The 15,129-nt window shown below is 49.8% G+C and overlaps 1 protein-coding gene across 1 annotated transcript in view; it reads right to left on the bottom strand.

Annotated features, from left to right (window-relative positions):
• Positions 1-89: 89 nt before the first annotated feature.
• The window catches only part of Aco2 (aconitase 2), a 42,563-nt gene continuing 27,523 nt past the window's right edge, over positions 90-15,129 (bottom strand). Inside the window, exons 6-19 of the mRNA XM_075960090.1 lie at positions 12,698-12,856; positions 12,373-12,523; positions 10,718-10,822; positions 9,431-9,522; positions 8,277-8,382; positions 6,355-6,512; positions 6,087-6,160; positions 5,460-5,571; positions 3,807-3,929; positions 3,455-3,610; positions 2,546-2,737; positions 1,404-1,536; positions 874-995; positions 90-595 (exon numbers count right to left, since the gene is read on the bottom strand). Of these exons, the coding sequence (XP_075816205.1) occupies positions 461-595; positions 874-995; positions 1,404-1,536; positions 2,546-2,737; positions 3,455-3,610; positions 3,807-3,929; positions 5,460-5,571; positions 6,087-6,160; positions 6,355-6,512; positions 8,277-8,382; positions 9,431-9,522; positions 10,718-10,822; positions 12,373-12,523; positions 12,698-12,856 (1,818 nt within the window). The 3' untranslated portion in view covers positions 90-460. The remainder of the gene's footprint in view (positions 596-873; positions 996-1,403; positions 1,537-2,545; positions 2,738-3,454; positions 3,611-3,806; positions 3,930-5,459; positions 5,572-6,086; positions 6,161-6,354; positions 6,513-8,276; positions 8,383-9,430; positions 9,523-10,717; positions 10,823-12,372; positions 12,524-12,697; positions 12,857-15,129) is intronic.

The raw sequence follows: 15,129 nt of genomic DNA, 5'->3' as shown, positions 1-15,129 counted from the left end.
AGGCCTGGTGAGGCCTCTGCTGACCTTGGCTTAAGTCTCCCTGAGCACAAGCTGATAGTCGCAGATACCAACCACTCTCACACAGAACAGTCAATGGATTTGGATTCTTTTTTTTTGTAAGAACAGAAGGTTCTCTAAAATCCTTCAGCCACCAGTGAAATGATCAGGCAAGATAAACTTCTCTAGGAGTGCTGTCATTAAAAATAAATACAGGTGCATGGGCTGTTGAAGGACGAATCAAACTGAAAAGGAAGGCCGGGGCTGGGACAGAATCTTTAGTGCCCTCCATGGTGGCTCGCTCAGTGGGCTGAGGATGAGGAGAGCAGGAAGCAGGTCCGGTCACCATCTTAGAGCTGGAGGCCATGCTGGACAGACCAGCTCTGACTGATGATGCACATGGACTTGTACTTTTGACACCCAGCAGGGTCTAGAGGGACACGACAGCCCGCCTGGACCTTCCTTATTGCTGCAGCTCCTTCATCCTGTTTAGGGCACTGCCTGCGCGGAACCACTCAATCTGAGTCTCGTTGAAGGTGTGGTTCAGGAGGATGGTTTCCTGGGTCCCATTAGGGTGCTTGATGATGCATTTCAGAGGCTGCAAAGGAAAGACGCATGTGGGTGGGGAGTGGAGGGTGCTCCTAGGAACACAGTCCTCACTGGGCACTGGGAGGGCCCAAGGCATTGCATCAGGCAATCTATTTGGGCACTGAGTGCCAGGCCAGGGGTAATGGGTCTCAGCTGGGTGGAACATGGATTTCTAAGAGCCGTAAATATGGCATGGCTGGTTATGGTAGGACAAGAAGCAAGGGACTATCCAACCCCAACTGCCTAAGAGATCCCCAGTCTGCCTGCCCTCCTTCCTAGCCCCCTGACCTTGCCAGGGGCAAAGTCCTTCAGGCCTTGAATGGTCAGCTTGTCCACTGGATGGATCTTGTTGTAGTCGGAGGGGTCAGCAAAGGTGAGGGGCAGCAAGCCCTGCTTCTTTAGATTGGTTTCTGGAAGACAGATGAAGTCAAAAAGTGTGGGTCCTCTTTCCAGGGACCCTAACTAGCTGAGGAGTATTCTCTAGAACACCAGGAGACAGACCCTCAACCCAGTCCTGCTGGGGATAAACAGGCAGTGACTACAGTGCCCAAGTCCTCTGGGTCCCAGCCCTTCTTTCCCCAGTAGCACTCCAGGCAGGCTTGTATTAGTGCTTTGGATTTCAACCGACAAGCTTAGAACCAACACCAGTGTTGGTGGGGGGCTACGAGCATCAGATTCGGTCAATGCCAACTTGGTGTTGGGTAGGTGGGGACAGGCTACGTGGAATATGGGAGCATGGACTCCAGGCCCAAGTTGTCCACTGAGAGTAGGTGACCTAGGACCTTGAGTGAAGAGCAGCACCCAAGGGTCTGGCTCACCGTGGATCCTGGCGAAGCTCTTGGTGATGATGGCCCGGCCCCCGAGGTGGCGTGGCTCCAATGCTGCGTGTTCCCGGCTGGAGCCTTCACCATAGTTCTCGTCTCCGATCACTACCCACCTGATGCCATGTTTCTGTCAGGTAATGGGGACACGGTGCTGAGGGTGCTGCCTGTACCTGCCTAACCTTGGGCAAGTTGACGTTCAGAGTCAGAAGGGGGCAGTTCTTTTGCTGTTGCTCAAGAGCAGCTGGACTTGAAATGAATTAGGCCAGATAAGGCCCCAAGGGAGCAGGCAGTGGACAAGGAAGCAGCTAGCCATCAAGGAGCAATACAGAGGCAGGGTGGGCGAAGGCTCCATTTTTGAGAGCCAAGCCGTGGCTGCACAGTGGGAGCAGGAGACTCACTAGGGCCTGGGAGGCACCGGAGGGACATTTAGTTGTACAGTCAATAGTATGGACTTGAGCAGACTACAGTTCCTTAAGCACCTGCACTGTCCCAGTCAGCCACAAGGAGGTGCCAGATGACCCTCACACTACCCTAGACAGTCTGGACCTTCCAAGAAGTGGACCAGGGTTGAAGAAATGGCTCCACAGTAAAGAGCACCTGTGGCTCTTTCAGAGGAACCAGGTTCTAATCCTAGCACCCACGTAGCAGCTCACAACTATATCTAACTCCAATTCTAAGGGGTGAGGGTAGGAGTCCTCTTCTAGCCTCTGAGGACACCAGACATGCACATGGTGAACAAACACATGTAGGCAAAACCCATATATACAAAAAGAGTGGCGGTGCTGGCCCACGGCTTTAATCCCAGCACTCGGGAGGCAGAGGCAGGCGGATCTCCAGGCCATCTGGTCTACAGAACGAGTTCCAAGACAGCCAGGGTTTCAAAGAAACAAAATGAGGTGGGACCCTGGCTCAGGCCTGGGTTCTGTGAAACCACCTGTGGCTTTTCTGAGCTTCACTTTGTTTCCTTCAACCTCTCTGGTCTGGGGTCAAACACTTGCTCTGACTCCTGACTCCAGGGCAGGGTCTCTTGGGTGCTGGGAGAGCAATTTTCTCCAGGTATGTCTCCCCCCACTCCCCATCCCAGCCCTCAGGAGAGCGGCTGCCAACACTGTTTCCACCAAACAATGCTGGCCTACCTTGTAGTATCGAGCAGTGTCGGGGACAGGACCAAACTCCTGGGTGACGGCATTGCGCACGGAGTTGGCCTTGCCGTTCTCAATGTTAATGGCACCAATGAGCAGGTTATTAGAGATGTTGTCCAGATGGCCACGGAACTTGAGCCAGGGGCCAGCAGCAGAAATGTGGTCGGTGGTGCACTTCCCTTTGACCTTGGGTGGGTGAACAGAGAAGACAGGCCAGGTTAGACCTGAGTACTGGATGAAGGGAGAAACCTTCCAGAGACAGGCAACAGTGACCAGAACTATGAGGGTAGATGAGGGTTATGTCTGGCCTAGAACCTGTTGTCTGTGGAGTGAGTCCTGGTGTTCCCATGCCCACTTGGTTCAGGTAAGACCATCACCCACCCCATCTAAAGCTCCAGTGTGCTGTCTCCATGGCAGGATACTCTCTCCCAGGATAGGTTAGACATGGAGGACAGATGCAGCTGTGTGCTTATTCAGCTAAGCTGCCTACAGTGGGACATCAGCGACTCCACACCAGACAAAGGAGCGAGGAGTCATGTCTGGGCCCTGGCTCACACAAGCTAAATACTGGCTGTCACAGGCGTGCCTGGACACCCCTTAGTAAGCCCATAAATTATTGTCAGACATGAGTCTGAGGCCTTGACCACACTAGAAAGGCCAAGCTCCCGAACAATCCCTATCTGGTAATGACCCATAGGAATGCTGTGGAGTCTTGTGAGTCTAGAGCTGAGCTAAGTCACATGTGACGCATTCACCACACCACATGGCTGAGGTCTGTCCAGCCCAGAGCCATGGAGAAGGGGAACTACAGGCTGCTGTGATCTCTTTCCCCTTGCAACCAGCCTCTCTGCTCCCATGGGGTCAGTCATGCCCAATGCTTGCGTATGGCATGCTCGTACCAACCTTGATGAGGATCTGCAGGTCCTCCAGGTCTTTGCCGTCCCACTTGTCAAAAGGCTCCAAGAGCTGTAGGCGCTGGCTGGTAGGGCTCACGTCCACTCGCTGCCCACTGCTGTCCTTGGGGGGGTGCTGGTAGGTGTCCTGCCCTGGGTCAAAGTCCTACAGAAGGGATGGAGACACACTGGGCACTGAGTCCTTAATCCCCACATGGATGTCTCCTAGATCACAAGCTTCCCTGGCCCCAAACCTCACTCGTTCTCAGTAACAGTGTTACTCCACCCCACATGAGCCCAGGCAGCTAGGCCAAGGTGGGCCTATGGTCAGCCAACCATACAAAATGGTAGCATCTGCTCACCGATCTGGGAAGCTCATCTGCATCTGGAGCCTCTAGCTTGAACTTCTTGCCATCCTTGCCTGTCAAGAAGTCAGTTTCTGGGTTGAACTTAAGGGTTCCTGCAATGGCCAGGGCTGTGACAATCTGAAATGGAGGAGTCCAGTTTGCTGGTTAGCACCAGACGCCCACACCTACCTACATATGCCCCTCTTTTTTAAAATTGTTTTTATTATTGTATGTGAATGTGTGTATGGTATGCATGTGTGCATATGGGTGCCAAAACATAGATGTTGGGGTCAGAAAACAACTCTGTGTGGTTGATTATCTCCCATCTTTATAGGGCAGGGATGAGGTGTGTGTTTCTGGACATTGAACTCAGGTCTCCAGGGTTATGTGTAGCACACACTTTCATCTGCTGAGTCATCTTGCTGGTCCTCCAGGTCTCGCAGTGAGCCTGGAGCTTTGCTCTTTGCCTATGCTGGCTGGCCAACAAGCCCCAGGGATTTTTTTTTTTAATGTGGGTGCTGGGAAGTCAGACTCAGACCCTCACACTTGTGCAGCGACAACTTCACCTACTGAGGCATCTTCCTCTCCCCAGGTCCCTCTTCTGAAGTCAGAACTGTAGGGCTGTCTTTGGGACCATGAGCTACTGGGCCTGCAGAGTACTCAAGCTCCCAAGGGCCACTTGGCCTCTACAATGGCTTCCCCCAGGCTAGCCAGCACTACTATGGCACTTTCCTGTCTCTTGCAGCGCCCTGGATAGAGAGGAGGCCCAGGACACAAATGCTTCAGCACTGGAAATGTTCTTGCTTGGCAGCAAAGGAAAAGAGAGAACCATTTCCTCACTTAGCAATGAGAGCTCTGGAACACGCAGTAAAGTCAAGAGACTGGCCCTGTGCTGGAGATGGCGAGGTGGGGCAGCCACTCAGTGCCTAAGATGCAGCTGATCAGTGGCCACGGTGACGATCAATGACCATAATAACAGCGAAGGCACATTTTTACTGAACACAGAAGCCAAGCTTGAAACATGCCTGTCTCACAAGGAAGGGAAGAGGGTGGGGGACAACTATTAAGCCACCAATTCACATAACCTCTCACAGGACCTGGAAGGTAAGTATGGTAGCCAAGCTCATGTAGTCAGGAGAGCAAGGACTTGTCTCAGTGAAATGCCATAGTCCATACAAATAGCTACCAACTGTGCTAAATGGTTGAGACCCTTAAGAATTGAGGGAGACGGGCTGGACAGATGGCTCAGAGGTTATGAGCACTGACTATTCTTCCAGAGGTCCTGAATTCAATTCCCAGCAACCACATGGTTGCTCACAACCATGAGATCTGGTGCCCTCTTCTGGTCTGTAGACACACATGCAGACAAAACACTGCATACATAATAAATAAATAAATAAATAAATAAATAAATAAATAAATAAATAAATAAATAAATAAATAAAGAATTGAGGGAGACCCAGGCAGAAATCACCAAGTCAGCCATGGCTCATGGCTTCCCCTTGGATAACTCACATTAGTGGTGACTGCTGCTGGGTAGGGACTAATAGGAGAGACTAATTTTGTCCTTTTATATTTTCTAGAGCATTCTATAATGCCAACCCTCTGACCCACCAGGAACAGGACTCCCAAGGTAGTTTCGGGCTAAGCCTGAGCATGCAGTCTCACCTCTGGAGATGTGACAAAGGCATGGGTCTCAGGATTCGCGTCATTGCGTCCTGTGAAGTTCCTGTTGTAGGAGGTGACGATTGTATTCTTCTCCCCCTTCTTGATGTCTTTCCTGCCAGAGCAGAGAGGACAGGATTAGAGATACCTAGCCCTGTTATGCGGGCTGCCCAGAGGCCAGGTGGTCTGAGTTCTTATGGTGCATACCTAGCTCATGACAGGAGGGGAATGGGAATGCCCTGAAAGTTGCCTCCTCTGAGGGACTCATGCCCTCAGCACAGGGGACAACCTCAAGGTCACTGGGTCGCATCTGAGACTGAGGAAGAGAGGCACAGTCCAGCCTGAGGTCTGAGTCTCCTCACCTGGGCAGCTCCATCAGAACAACCGCTTGCCTGCTAGGATGCAACCTTTGTTGGCTTCTCCTGCCTGCCAGGGTTTCTGTTTCTGACCGCTCAGGGCTTCTATAAGGCTCTTTCTAATCTGGGTGCCCAGCCATGTCTGACAAGGACTTCTAACTTGTAGCAGTCTGTGGAACCAGAGCCCTTGGGCTGGAATCTTCTTTCCAGCATTTATTCTGGAACTTTAAACCCATGGAGACAGAGGCTGACCTCTCAGCGATGTCCCGCTTACCTGTCCCACTGGCCGATGCAAGGGCCACAGGCATTGGCCAAAACAACGCCACCTACATCCCTCAGGATCTTTGCCTGCAGGGGACAAAGAGGACAGGAAACGATCAGGGCCAGGCACAAGGCTGATGGCAGTGAGTAAGACAGCAGCCTGAAGGACGAAAAGCTGTGTCTGCATTGCCGTAGCCCAACAGGCCGTGGCTTGTCCTATCCTGAAGCATATATCAGCAGGGATGGTAGGAAGCCAGGGGCAGACACAGGCGGATACTCACATAACCATCCCGTTCAATGGTGGCACGGATCTGCTCAGAGCCTGGTGTGATGGTGAACTGGGACTTGCACTTGAGTCCATGGGCCAGTGCCTGCTTGGCCACAGCTGCTGACCGTCCCATGTCCTCATAGCTTGAATTGGTGCAGCTGCCAATCAAACCTGGTATATTGTGGGTGGCAAAGACAAGTCAGGAGATTGTGAGCAGAAGTCTCCATCTGACCTGGACAGAGTTCACTTACTGATCTGGCACAGAGATTATTTCTAATAGACAGGCTGGAAGCAACTTAGGTATCCACAATAAAGTTACTCATGGCCCAGTCACTAACATTCACTGACCATGACACTGAACACAGGTCATATAGCAAAACCACTTTCATGCCAATTTATACATAAGCTTTTTTTAAAAAATATTTATTTATTTATTATGTATACAATATTCTGTCTGTATGTCTGCAGGCCAGAAGAGGGCACTAGATCTCATTACAGATGGTTGTAAGCCACCATGTGGTTGCTGGGAACTCAGGACCTTTGGAAGAGCAGGCAATGCTCTTAACCACTGAGTCATCTCTCCAGCCCTACATAAGCTTAAGTACACATAAAACCCAAAGAGAGTGCAGGACGGTGGTGGTTCATGCCTTTAATCCCAGCACTTTTGAGGCAGAGGCAGGGGGATCTTTGAGTTCAAGGCCAGTCTGGTCTACATAGATAGTTCTAAGATATAGTCAGAGTTACATAGCGAGGCCCTGTCTCAGAAAAAGAAAAAGCTCGTTATAAAAAAGTACAGAGCCGGGTGGTGGTGGCGCACGCCTTTAATTCCAGCACTCAGGAGGCAGATCTCTGTGAGTTTGAGGCCAGCCTGGTCTAAAAGACCTAGTTCCAGGACAGATCCAAAGCTATAGAGAAACCCGGCTTTGAAAAACCAAAACAAAAAGCAAAACAAACATCAGCAGAACTGAATGACAGAATACTATCTATTGATACCAAGTTTCCCCTATCAATGCAGCCACTTTTTCTTTCTTTTTCTTTTTTTTTGGGAAGATGGCTGGCCTTGAACTCACAGATTCAACTGCCCTGCCTCTTGATGCTGGGATTAAAAACAGGCACCACCAAGCCTAGCCAGCAGTTTATTTTCTAATTATTAAACCATCTTTTTAAAAAATAATTTACTTCAAACTAGTAAGGGTGAGCATTTTATGAAATATTATTCTAGACACTATAGAAAGTTCTTTTCACTCTTAGGAAAGGGGCAAATTCGACTCTCACTCCTGGGTTACAGATGGGGCTTGCTTTCTGAAGTGAGACTGTGTATTAGCAGGTGGCATAGGCACATTTATACTGAGAATGATCTTTGTTTATCTGGAAGCTGAGTGTAACAGCGAGCTGTACTGTTCTGGCAACTGTGAGCCCTCCCTCCGCTCCACAGTGACGCCTTCCATGCGTCAGCTGAAGAACAGTGAGCTGATTTCCTCCTGGTTTGTGTCTGGAGCAACTTGCTGAGAACACAACTACTAAGTCGCAGCGCCAGGATTGAAACCAAGGCCTTGTGAGCGCAGGACGCAGGCTCTGGACAGCCAGCGCCCACCCGCACAGGTACACGTGCAAACAGCAGCACGACTGGCTGGTTTGTGCTCGTACACGAGGCTACTTACAGAAAGATGTGCATGTTCATATACACAGCAACATTCTCAAAGAACATTTTCCTGGTTAAGGATTGGAGTTAGAGGTGTTTTAAGACTCTTCTTGTGAATATTCACTACATTACAATAAATGATTCTTTCTATATCAAGCAGGGGTAATATGAATACTCATACCTGCTGCAGAAAGGGCCTGCCTTAGGAAGCACTGTAAAGATGAGTGTCCATAGCTCTGGGCTGAGCTGCTGACCCAGACACCTACCAACCCAACCAGGTAGAAGGCACTCACCCACTCTGATGTCCAGAGGCCAGCCCTCCTTCTCTGCCACACTGCCCACATCTGCTACTGGATGAGCCAAGTCAGGTGTGAAGGGTCCATTTATATGTGGCTTTAGCTGAAAAGACAAGGGCAAGGAGCAGAGAGAGGCAGAAATATTGAGGATGGACTTGCTTCAGATTCCCCACATTTCTATAGAAGGAAAGGCTCCTCGTGTTCTCACGGCTCAAGCTCTGTCCCAGGAGACAGGCCGCACACAGCATTTGAATTCCCAGCCCCATCAGGCTGTCCTCATCTCTACACGGTACACATACGATGGGGGTCATCAGCCTCACAAGCCTTTCACCTCCCAAACTACACTGGTGATGAGGCCTGCACTCCAGCTACTTGAGAGCCTGAGGCAGGATGACTGCAAGTATAGAATCCACCTGGGTTACAAAGTCAGTTCAAGGTGAGCTTGAGTAACTTAGTGAGACTCTGTCTTACAGTAAAAAGACAAGGGCTGGGGACACGGATCTGTGTAAGGTGCTTTCTAGAAGTTGAGAGCTCTGGGTTCAACTGTACTACCAGAGGTCAGGATGGAGCAAAAATGTTCCTACTGCAATCTTCTGACAGCAGACCACAGCCAGATGCTTTTCACATGCAGGACTAACGAATGTAATGTGCACAGCAGAGTGCCTGCCATCAATACACCAGACTATTACTACACGAATCAGCCTTTAGCTCACACCCACCTTGGGTTTCACACTTGGTGAAATGAGGCCTACAGAGACAGATCAGCTTGCATCAGAACCAAGGCTGGCACTAAACTTCACACAGCCTGGCTTCTGTTGCTCTAGAGGCCTTTCCTGGCTCCCTGAACACCTCAGCATCCCAACCCACTGCAATGTGCCCTATGGACTCAAAGCAAATGAATCCCCAGGTCAAGTTCCTGGCCTCCACTAAAGTTGGGGTGGCAAATGGACACTCACATCAGACTTGCTTTCTCCATGGCCATATGCCATCTCCTCCTTCTACCTATCCCCCATTCCTGCCTGATTTAGGCCCTAGGAACCAAGGGCCAACTGCCATGCTGGGTGTACTGGTAGGACCCACCCCCTCTTCCCCCAGCTAAAAATGGAAAGTCCCACCCTCAGCAATCCCCCAAACCCTACTCCTGCCCTCACCTCATTGAGGTTAATTTCAATCACTTGGTCATATTGGCAGCCAGGGTCAGGAACTAAGTGATCCTTGAATTCTTCAGCAAGACTGGCAATGTCTGGAATCAACACAGGAGGAAAATGAAACAGAAATTGGTTCTGAGACTTTGTTTATTTGTATACCTGAGCCAGATACCTGCCACTTACCAAACAGCAGGTTCCAGGCAGTAACTAAGCCAACAGAGGGACAAATTCAACAGCACAGGATGCTGTCCCTGCCCACCAGGAACTCAGCCTTCTGCAGAGGCTGTCAGTGAATGGAGAATGAGGAGACATCGGGAGACATGCAGGGTATGAAAAATGGAGCACTGGATTACAGGCACACCCCACCACACAGTGTGTGTGGAGTAGATAGTCTCCCTGTCTCCCCCCTCCGCCCCCAGACGAGGTTTCTCTGTGCAGTCCTGGCTGTCCTGGAATTCGCTTTGTAGATGAGGCTCTCCTAGAATTCAAGAGATCTACCTGCTTCCGCCTCTTGAGTGCTAGGATTAAAGGTGTGCACCATCACCCACCCGTGAGGAGCAGAATTTTTAATTTTTTTTTATGTGTATTATATGTGTATTGTTTTGGCATGGGAGGTTTCAGAATCCCTGAAACAGGAGTAACAGATAGTTGTGAGCTACCATGTGGTTGCTGGGACTTGAACCCGGGTCCTCTGGAAGAGCAGTCATGCTCTTAACTGGAATACAATTTTTAAGAAGTCACTGGATGGAGAAAGGAGTGACAGGTACTCCAGGTGGACTCAGGAGGCTCCCAGCTTCCCAGGGCCCCTAACCTGTAGTTTCTACCCATTCACCCACACTGCCCTCCCTTCCCAGTTTCTAGTCCTTTATTTCCTTCTTTGAGCCTCAAAGAAATCAAACTAGGCCAGGAAAGTTGCTGGGGGAAGCTAGGAAGCTCCCTCAGTCAGGGAACAGTTATACAGAAGAGACCCATGTTGCTTCCAGAGCTTCCTGTATGGGGCACAGGGAGCTATACCAGAAAGGACCAGAATTCAGCCCCTTTTCCTGTGAAACTCACATGGATAACCTATAGCAGGGATATTTAATGTAGATGCCAGACCCTTCAGAGGCTGAAGAGAAGTACAGACACCGTAATTAGAAGCAATCACACACACCTACTTGGTCATTTGTCTACAGGAACTTTAGTGCCTCTGCATGCAGCAAGCCTAGGGACAGCAGGCCAAGGACTCATCCTCAGGACAGGAGTAGGACATGGATGTGTGCTCACACCACTCTGCCCCTATGAGCTCACCTGCTCGACCTGTCTTGCTCAGGTACTTCTTCATCCTGTGATTGTACGGGAACACTGATGTGGTGGCCCCAATTTCTGCACCCATGTTGCAGATTGTTGCCATGCCTGTGGAGAAACAGAGCCCAAGGCATGAGGCTGCTGGGCCCCATACCTGCAAGGTGGGCACAAAGCCCTTCGTGCAGAAGGATGCATCACTGCCTTACTGCCTACAAAGCCACCTTGGACAATAGGCCCTCAGCCCTCATAAGCAGAATTCTGGCTCAGAGCTCAGAGTCTGGTTTTTCTGCTCAGCACAGCACAGAGTCACTGGGTACTGAAGTTGGCCATGGCCAGCCACTGCCTAGAAGTTACTGTGTCTACCCTGCTTAGCATGGTTCAAGATCATCATAAAGAAATAAATGCTGGGAGCTGGAGAGATGGCCATTGCCTGTTCTTCCAAAGGTCCTGAGTTCAATTCCCTGCAACCACATGGTGGCTCACAACCATCTGTAATGCCCTCTTCTGGCCTGCAGGCATACACACAGACAGAATATTGTATACATAACAAATAAATAAATATTTAAAAACAAAAAAGAAAGAAATGCTGGCACTGGACTTCGGTCTAGGTCTGCTTACCTGGTGCTCTGCCTTCTTATAGCTACACCATGATGCTACATAAATATTTTTCTGAGTGTGAGTGATGAGGATGGAATAAACTGGGTACAGAGTATGTGCCTGGAGTCCTAGCTACCTGCGAGGCACAGACATGAGGACTGCTTGAGCTCAGGGAGTTTAAGGCCATTTGAGCAACAAAGTAAGAATCCATTTCAAAAAAAAAAAAATTGGAATGGCACCACTGTTCGGACCAGAGCATCTTGTAGCACTGGTGTGGCCCAGAAACATCTTGGCTTCTGTCAGGGTCTGTTAGTAACTTCCCAGTTGGGCTGGGTCACAATAGTAAGAGTTAGCTCTTATTACCTACGAGATATAATAATTTTGCAGGTTACTACAGAGTCTCTGGGATTTTTTTTTTTTAAGATTTATTTATTATGTGTACAGCATTCCTTCCACGTGTGCCTGAATGCCAGAAGGGGGCTCCAGGTCTCCTTATAGATGGCTGTGAGCCACCATGTGGTTGATGGGAATTGAACTCAGGACCTCTGGACAAGCAGTCAGTGCTCTTAACCTCTGAGCCATCTCTCCAGCCCATCTCTGGGATTTTTTTTTTTTTTTTTTGGTTTTTCGAGACAGGGTTTCTCTGTGGTTTTGGAGCCTGTCCTGGAACTAGCTCTTGTAGACCAGGCTGGCCTTGAACTCACAGAGATCCACCTGACTCTGCCTCCCAAGTGCTGGGATTAAAGGCGTGCGCCACCACTGCCCGGCTTTTTTTTTTTTTTTTCATCTCTGGGATTTTTATGGATCATCCAAGACAGTCTGTATAGTTCATGGCCAGGTCCCTTCAGCAGAAGCTAAAACTGGTGTGGGTCCCAACTCTGCATGGTCACAAGGAAGTTACTGTCTCTGTGCAGTGGTCTCAGCTGTTCCATCAGAGCAGCAGGCTGTCTCTGTTCTCAGCCCACACCCTGCCTGGACCTCAAGGGAAGGGGACTTCCACTTCTGCTGCAGGCACGTGAGACCTGGCCCAGAGTCAGGGGCACTGGGGCTGTCATCCTCACCAGTGCAGGAGATGGAGTCGACACCAGGCCCGTGGTATTCCACAATAGCACCTGTGCCACCTTTCACCGTCAGGATGCCTGCCACTTTCAGGATCACATCTTTGGGTGAGGTCCAACCAGAGAGGGAGCCTGTCAGCTTCACACCGATCACCTGAAACAGTGGGCAAGGCAGTTACAGGCCCTACGCACCACATACTATGATCCAGGTAGCAATCAAGGAATGACGCTTGCATTCCCACTCCTCTTGTTCAGCCCTATTCCTCCCCAAGAGAACAGTCCACCATGCACCCCCACAGCCCAGAGCAAGTCCTTCCCTAGACCTTACCTTGGGACACTTCAGCTCCCAGGGGATCCCAGCCATGACATCCACAGCATCAGCACCCCCTACTCCAATGCAGATGCCTCCCAGGCCACCACCATTGGGAGTGTGGGAGTCAGTGCCAATCAGAAGAACTCCAGGATATGCATAGTTTTCTAGAATGATCTGAAAAACAACCAAAGATATTAAGCTTAAAAGTTCTCAGCACAGAACAGAAATGGACACAACAAAGGATCTGCTGCACTGCCCCACTGACCCAGACCACCCAGCCATGCCCGGATATTCTTGAAGTGTGGGGTAGGGGCAGCCTCATTTAAGCTATTCTTATATGGCCAGGCGGCCTGGACTCACAAACAGCTCTGTGTGACTTGGGCCTGTAAATGCCTCCCTGTGCCTCAGTTCCCTTATTTATAGTAATACAAACACTCAGGTCATCTTAACTTCCGGATATGGTAAGAGTGCCCTGCGATGGCCTGGGACAAGTGTGATGAAGAAAGAACTCCCGACAGATTCTCTCAGCTCACGCAGTGAACTGCCCAGGTTGGGAGCTAAGCCTCTCAGGCTTTTCATCAGGGTAGACAGTTCTGTCAGGAACAGGCTTCAGTCCCCACAGGGCATTTAAGTAAGTACTGAGATGTAGCAAGATTCTCCAATGTCTGAGAAGCTGCTTCCCAAGCCTTCATACCCTGCAGATGGCTCTGAGAACACAAGCAACTTGCTCATCACCTGCCTTGTTTGCCAGGGCTGCTTTATCACAAGCTCTTCCTAGCTGTGAAGGCCTGGGGATGAGTGCTCTCTAGATGCTGGGTGAGAAAGCCGGGGTAGCACCCACATCAGTCCTACCCCACTGTCCAAGGCCTCCGAGGTCTGGACTCATGGGAACGTAGGTGTCCAGCCCACTCCTTGCCTGGGTGTTCGCTTTACCACCTACTGTTTTTTGTGAGGCCTTGGGCACTTAGCCTCTTGACCTCTGCCTAGGGATCGGGATGTAGTTCTCAGCCACTACACGCTGCCATGCTCCTCCATCATGATGAAAATGGACTAACCCTCTGAAGCTGTTCAATGTTTTCTCTTATAATAGTTGCCTTGGTCATGGTGTCTCTTCACAACAACAGGTCAGTGACTAAAACACATGGTGCCTGGGAATGTTATGTTTTAAGAATAATGCTGAATGCTTAGAAGGGGCCAAGGGCAGGTATGAGCATCTTGTACTCACCGTCTCAAGCTTTGGTTTAGGAGCTACCAAAAAGACCTGGGCCTTTGAACTAAAATGGAATGAGGGATACCTGGACTGGAATGCCCTTCATAACAAAAGGCCAACTGAGAGTGGGCCCATATGCCTTCATACGCTCCGGTCCTTGCTGGCTGTTTGGCATGGCCGCCCTGTCATCCGGGCAGCCCTGTCCAAAGGGCAATGCAGTAATCCACTCTTGGCTCTGGTCTCAAAGTTGGGCAGAGCCAGGGGCCCAAGCAGGGTCAGATAACAGCCTGAGTCAGCTGCTCTGCCTGGGGTGGAGGTAGGATAGAGTCACCTTGGAAACGCAGAGGATGGGTAGTTAACGAACATACACCAGGCTAGGCCTCAGCAGCCACCTTTGATGAAAGGAAGGCAGAACCTCTCTGAATCGTATGAACGCACAAATTTCATTTTGTTTTTGGAAACAAGGCCTCAATATAATTCTCAAAGATCTACCAGCCTCTGCCCCCTTCAATATTGAGATTAAAGGTATATGCTACCCTGCCTGGCCTACGTTTATTTATTTATTTAGAGAAAGGGTTTCACATTGTAGCTCAGGCTCTTTAGAATTCAGCTTTGTGGCACAGGTTGGCCTCAAACTCACAACAATCTTTTGCTTCAGCCTCCTGTGTTCTAGGATTATAGGTGTGCATACCATAGTGGCTTTGTGGACAAAACTGTCTGCCAAATTGAAACCAGTCTTAGAAGACTCTGGGAAAGCACCTGCAAACATGGCCATGGCATCAGCACTTCCACCCTGCAGTGCCCGACTGTAAAGGGAACGCAGCAGTGCTCTGGGCAGGGATGGGAAGGGCCTGCTGTTGCCAGAGGCTGCAGAGCATCTCGGTGGAGCAGAGCACTCTCTCCCTCAGGGCCAGATCCCTACTGCACAATTAGCCAGGAACTGTCACTGGGTGAAGATATTAATTTTTCTGCCTCGATTTCCTCATTTGTATGTTATAGTAAAACTACTTATTTCACAAAGCTGTGGTAAGTACTAATAAGTTAATATCTTTATTATTATTATTTTAAATATTTATTTATTATATACACAATATTCTGTCTGTATGTATGCCTGCAGAAGGTTGTGAGCCACCATGTGGTTGCTGGGAAATGAACTCAGGACTTTTGGAAGAGCAGGCAATGCTCTTAACCTCTGAGCTATCTCTCCAGCCCCTATCTTTATTATTTTTAAATTTGT

This window comes from Microtus pennsylvanicus, chromosome 2 (assembly GCF_037038515.1).
Source record: "Microtus pennsylvanicus isolate mMicPen1 chromosome 2, mMicPen1.hap1, whole genome shotgun sequence".
In the NCBI taxonomy this organism is placed as follows: domain Eukaryota; kingdom Metazoa; phylum Chordata; class Mammalia; order Rodentia; family Cricetidae; genus Microtus; species Microtus pennsylvanicus.
Note: the sequence above shows the minus strand (reverse complement) of the source record. Positions and strands in the feature narration are given on the sequence as shown.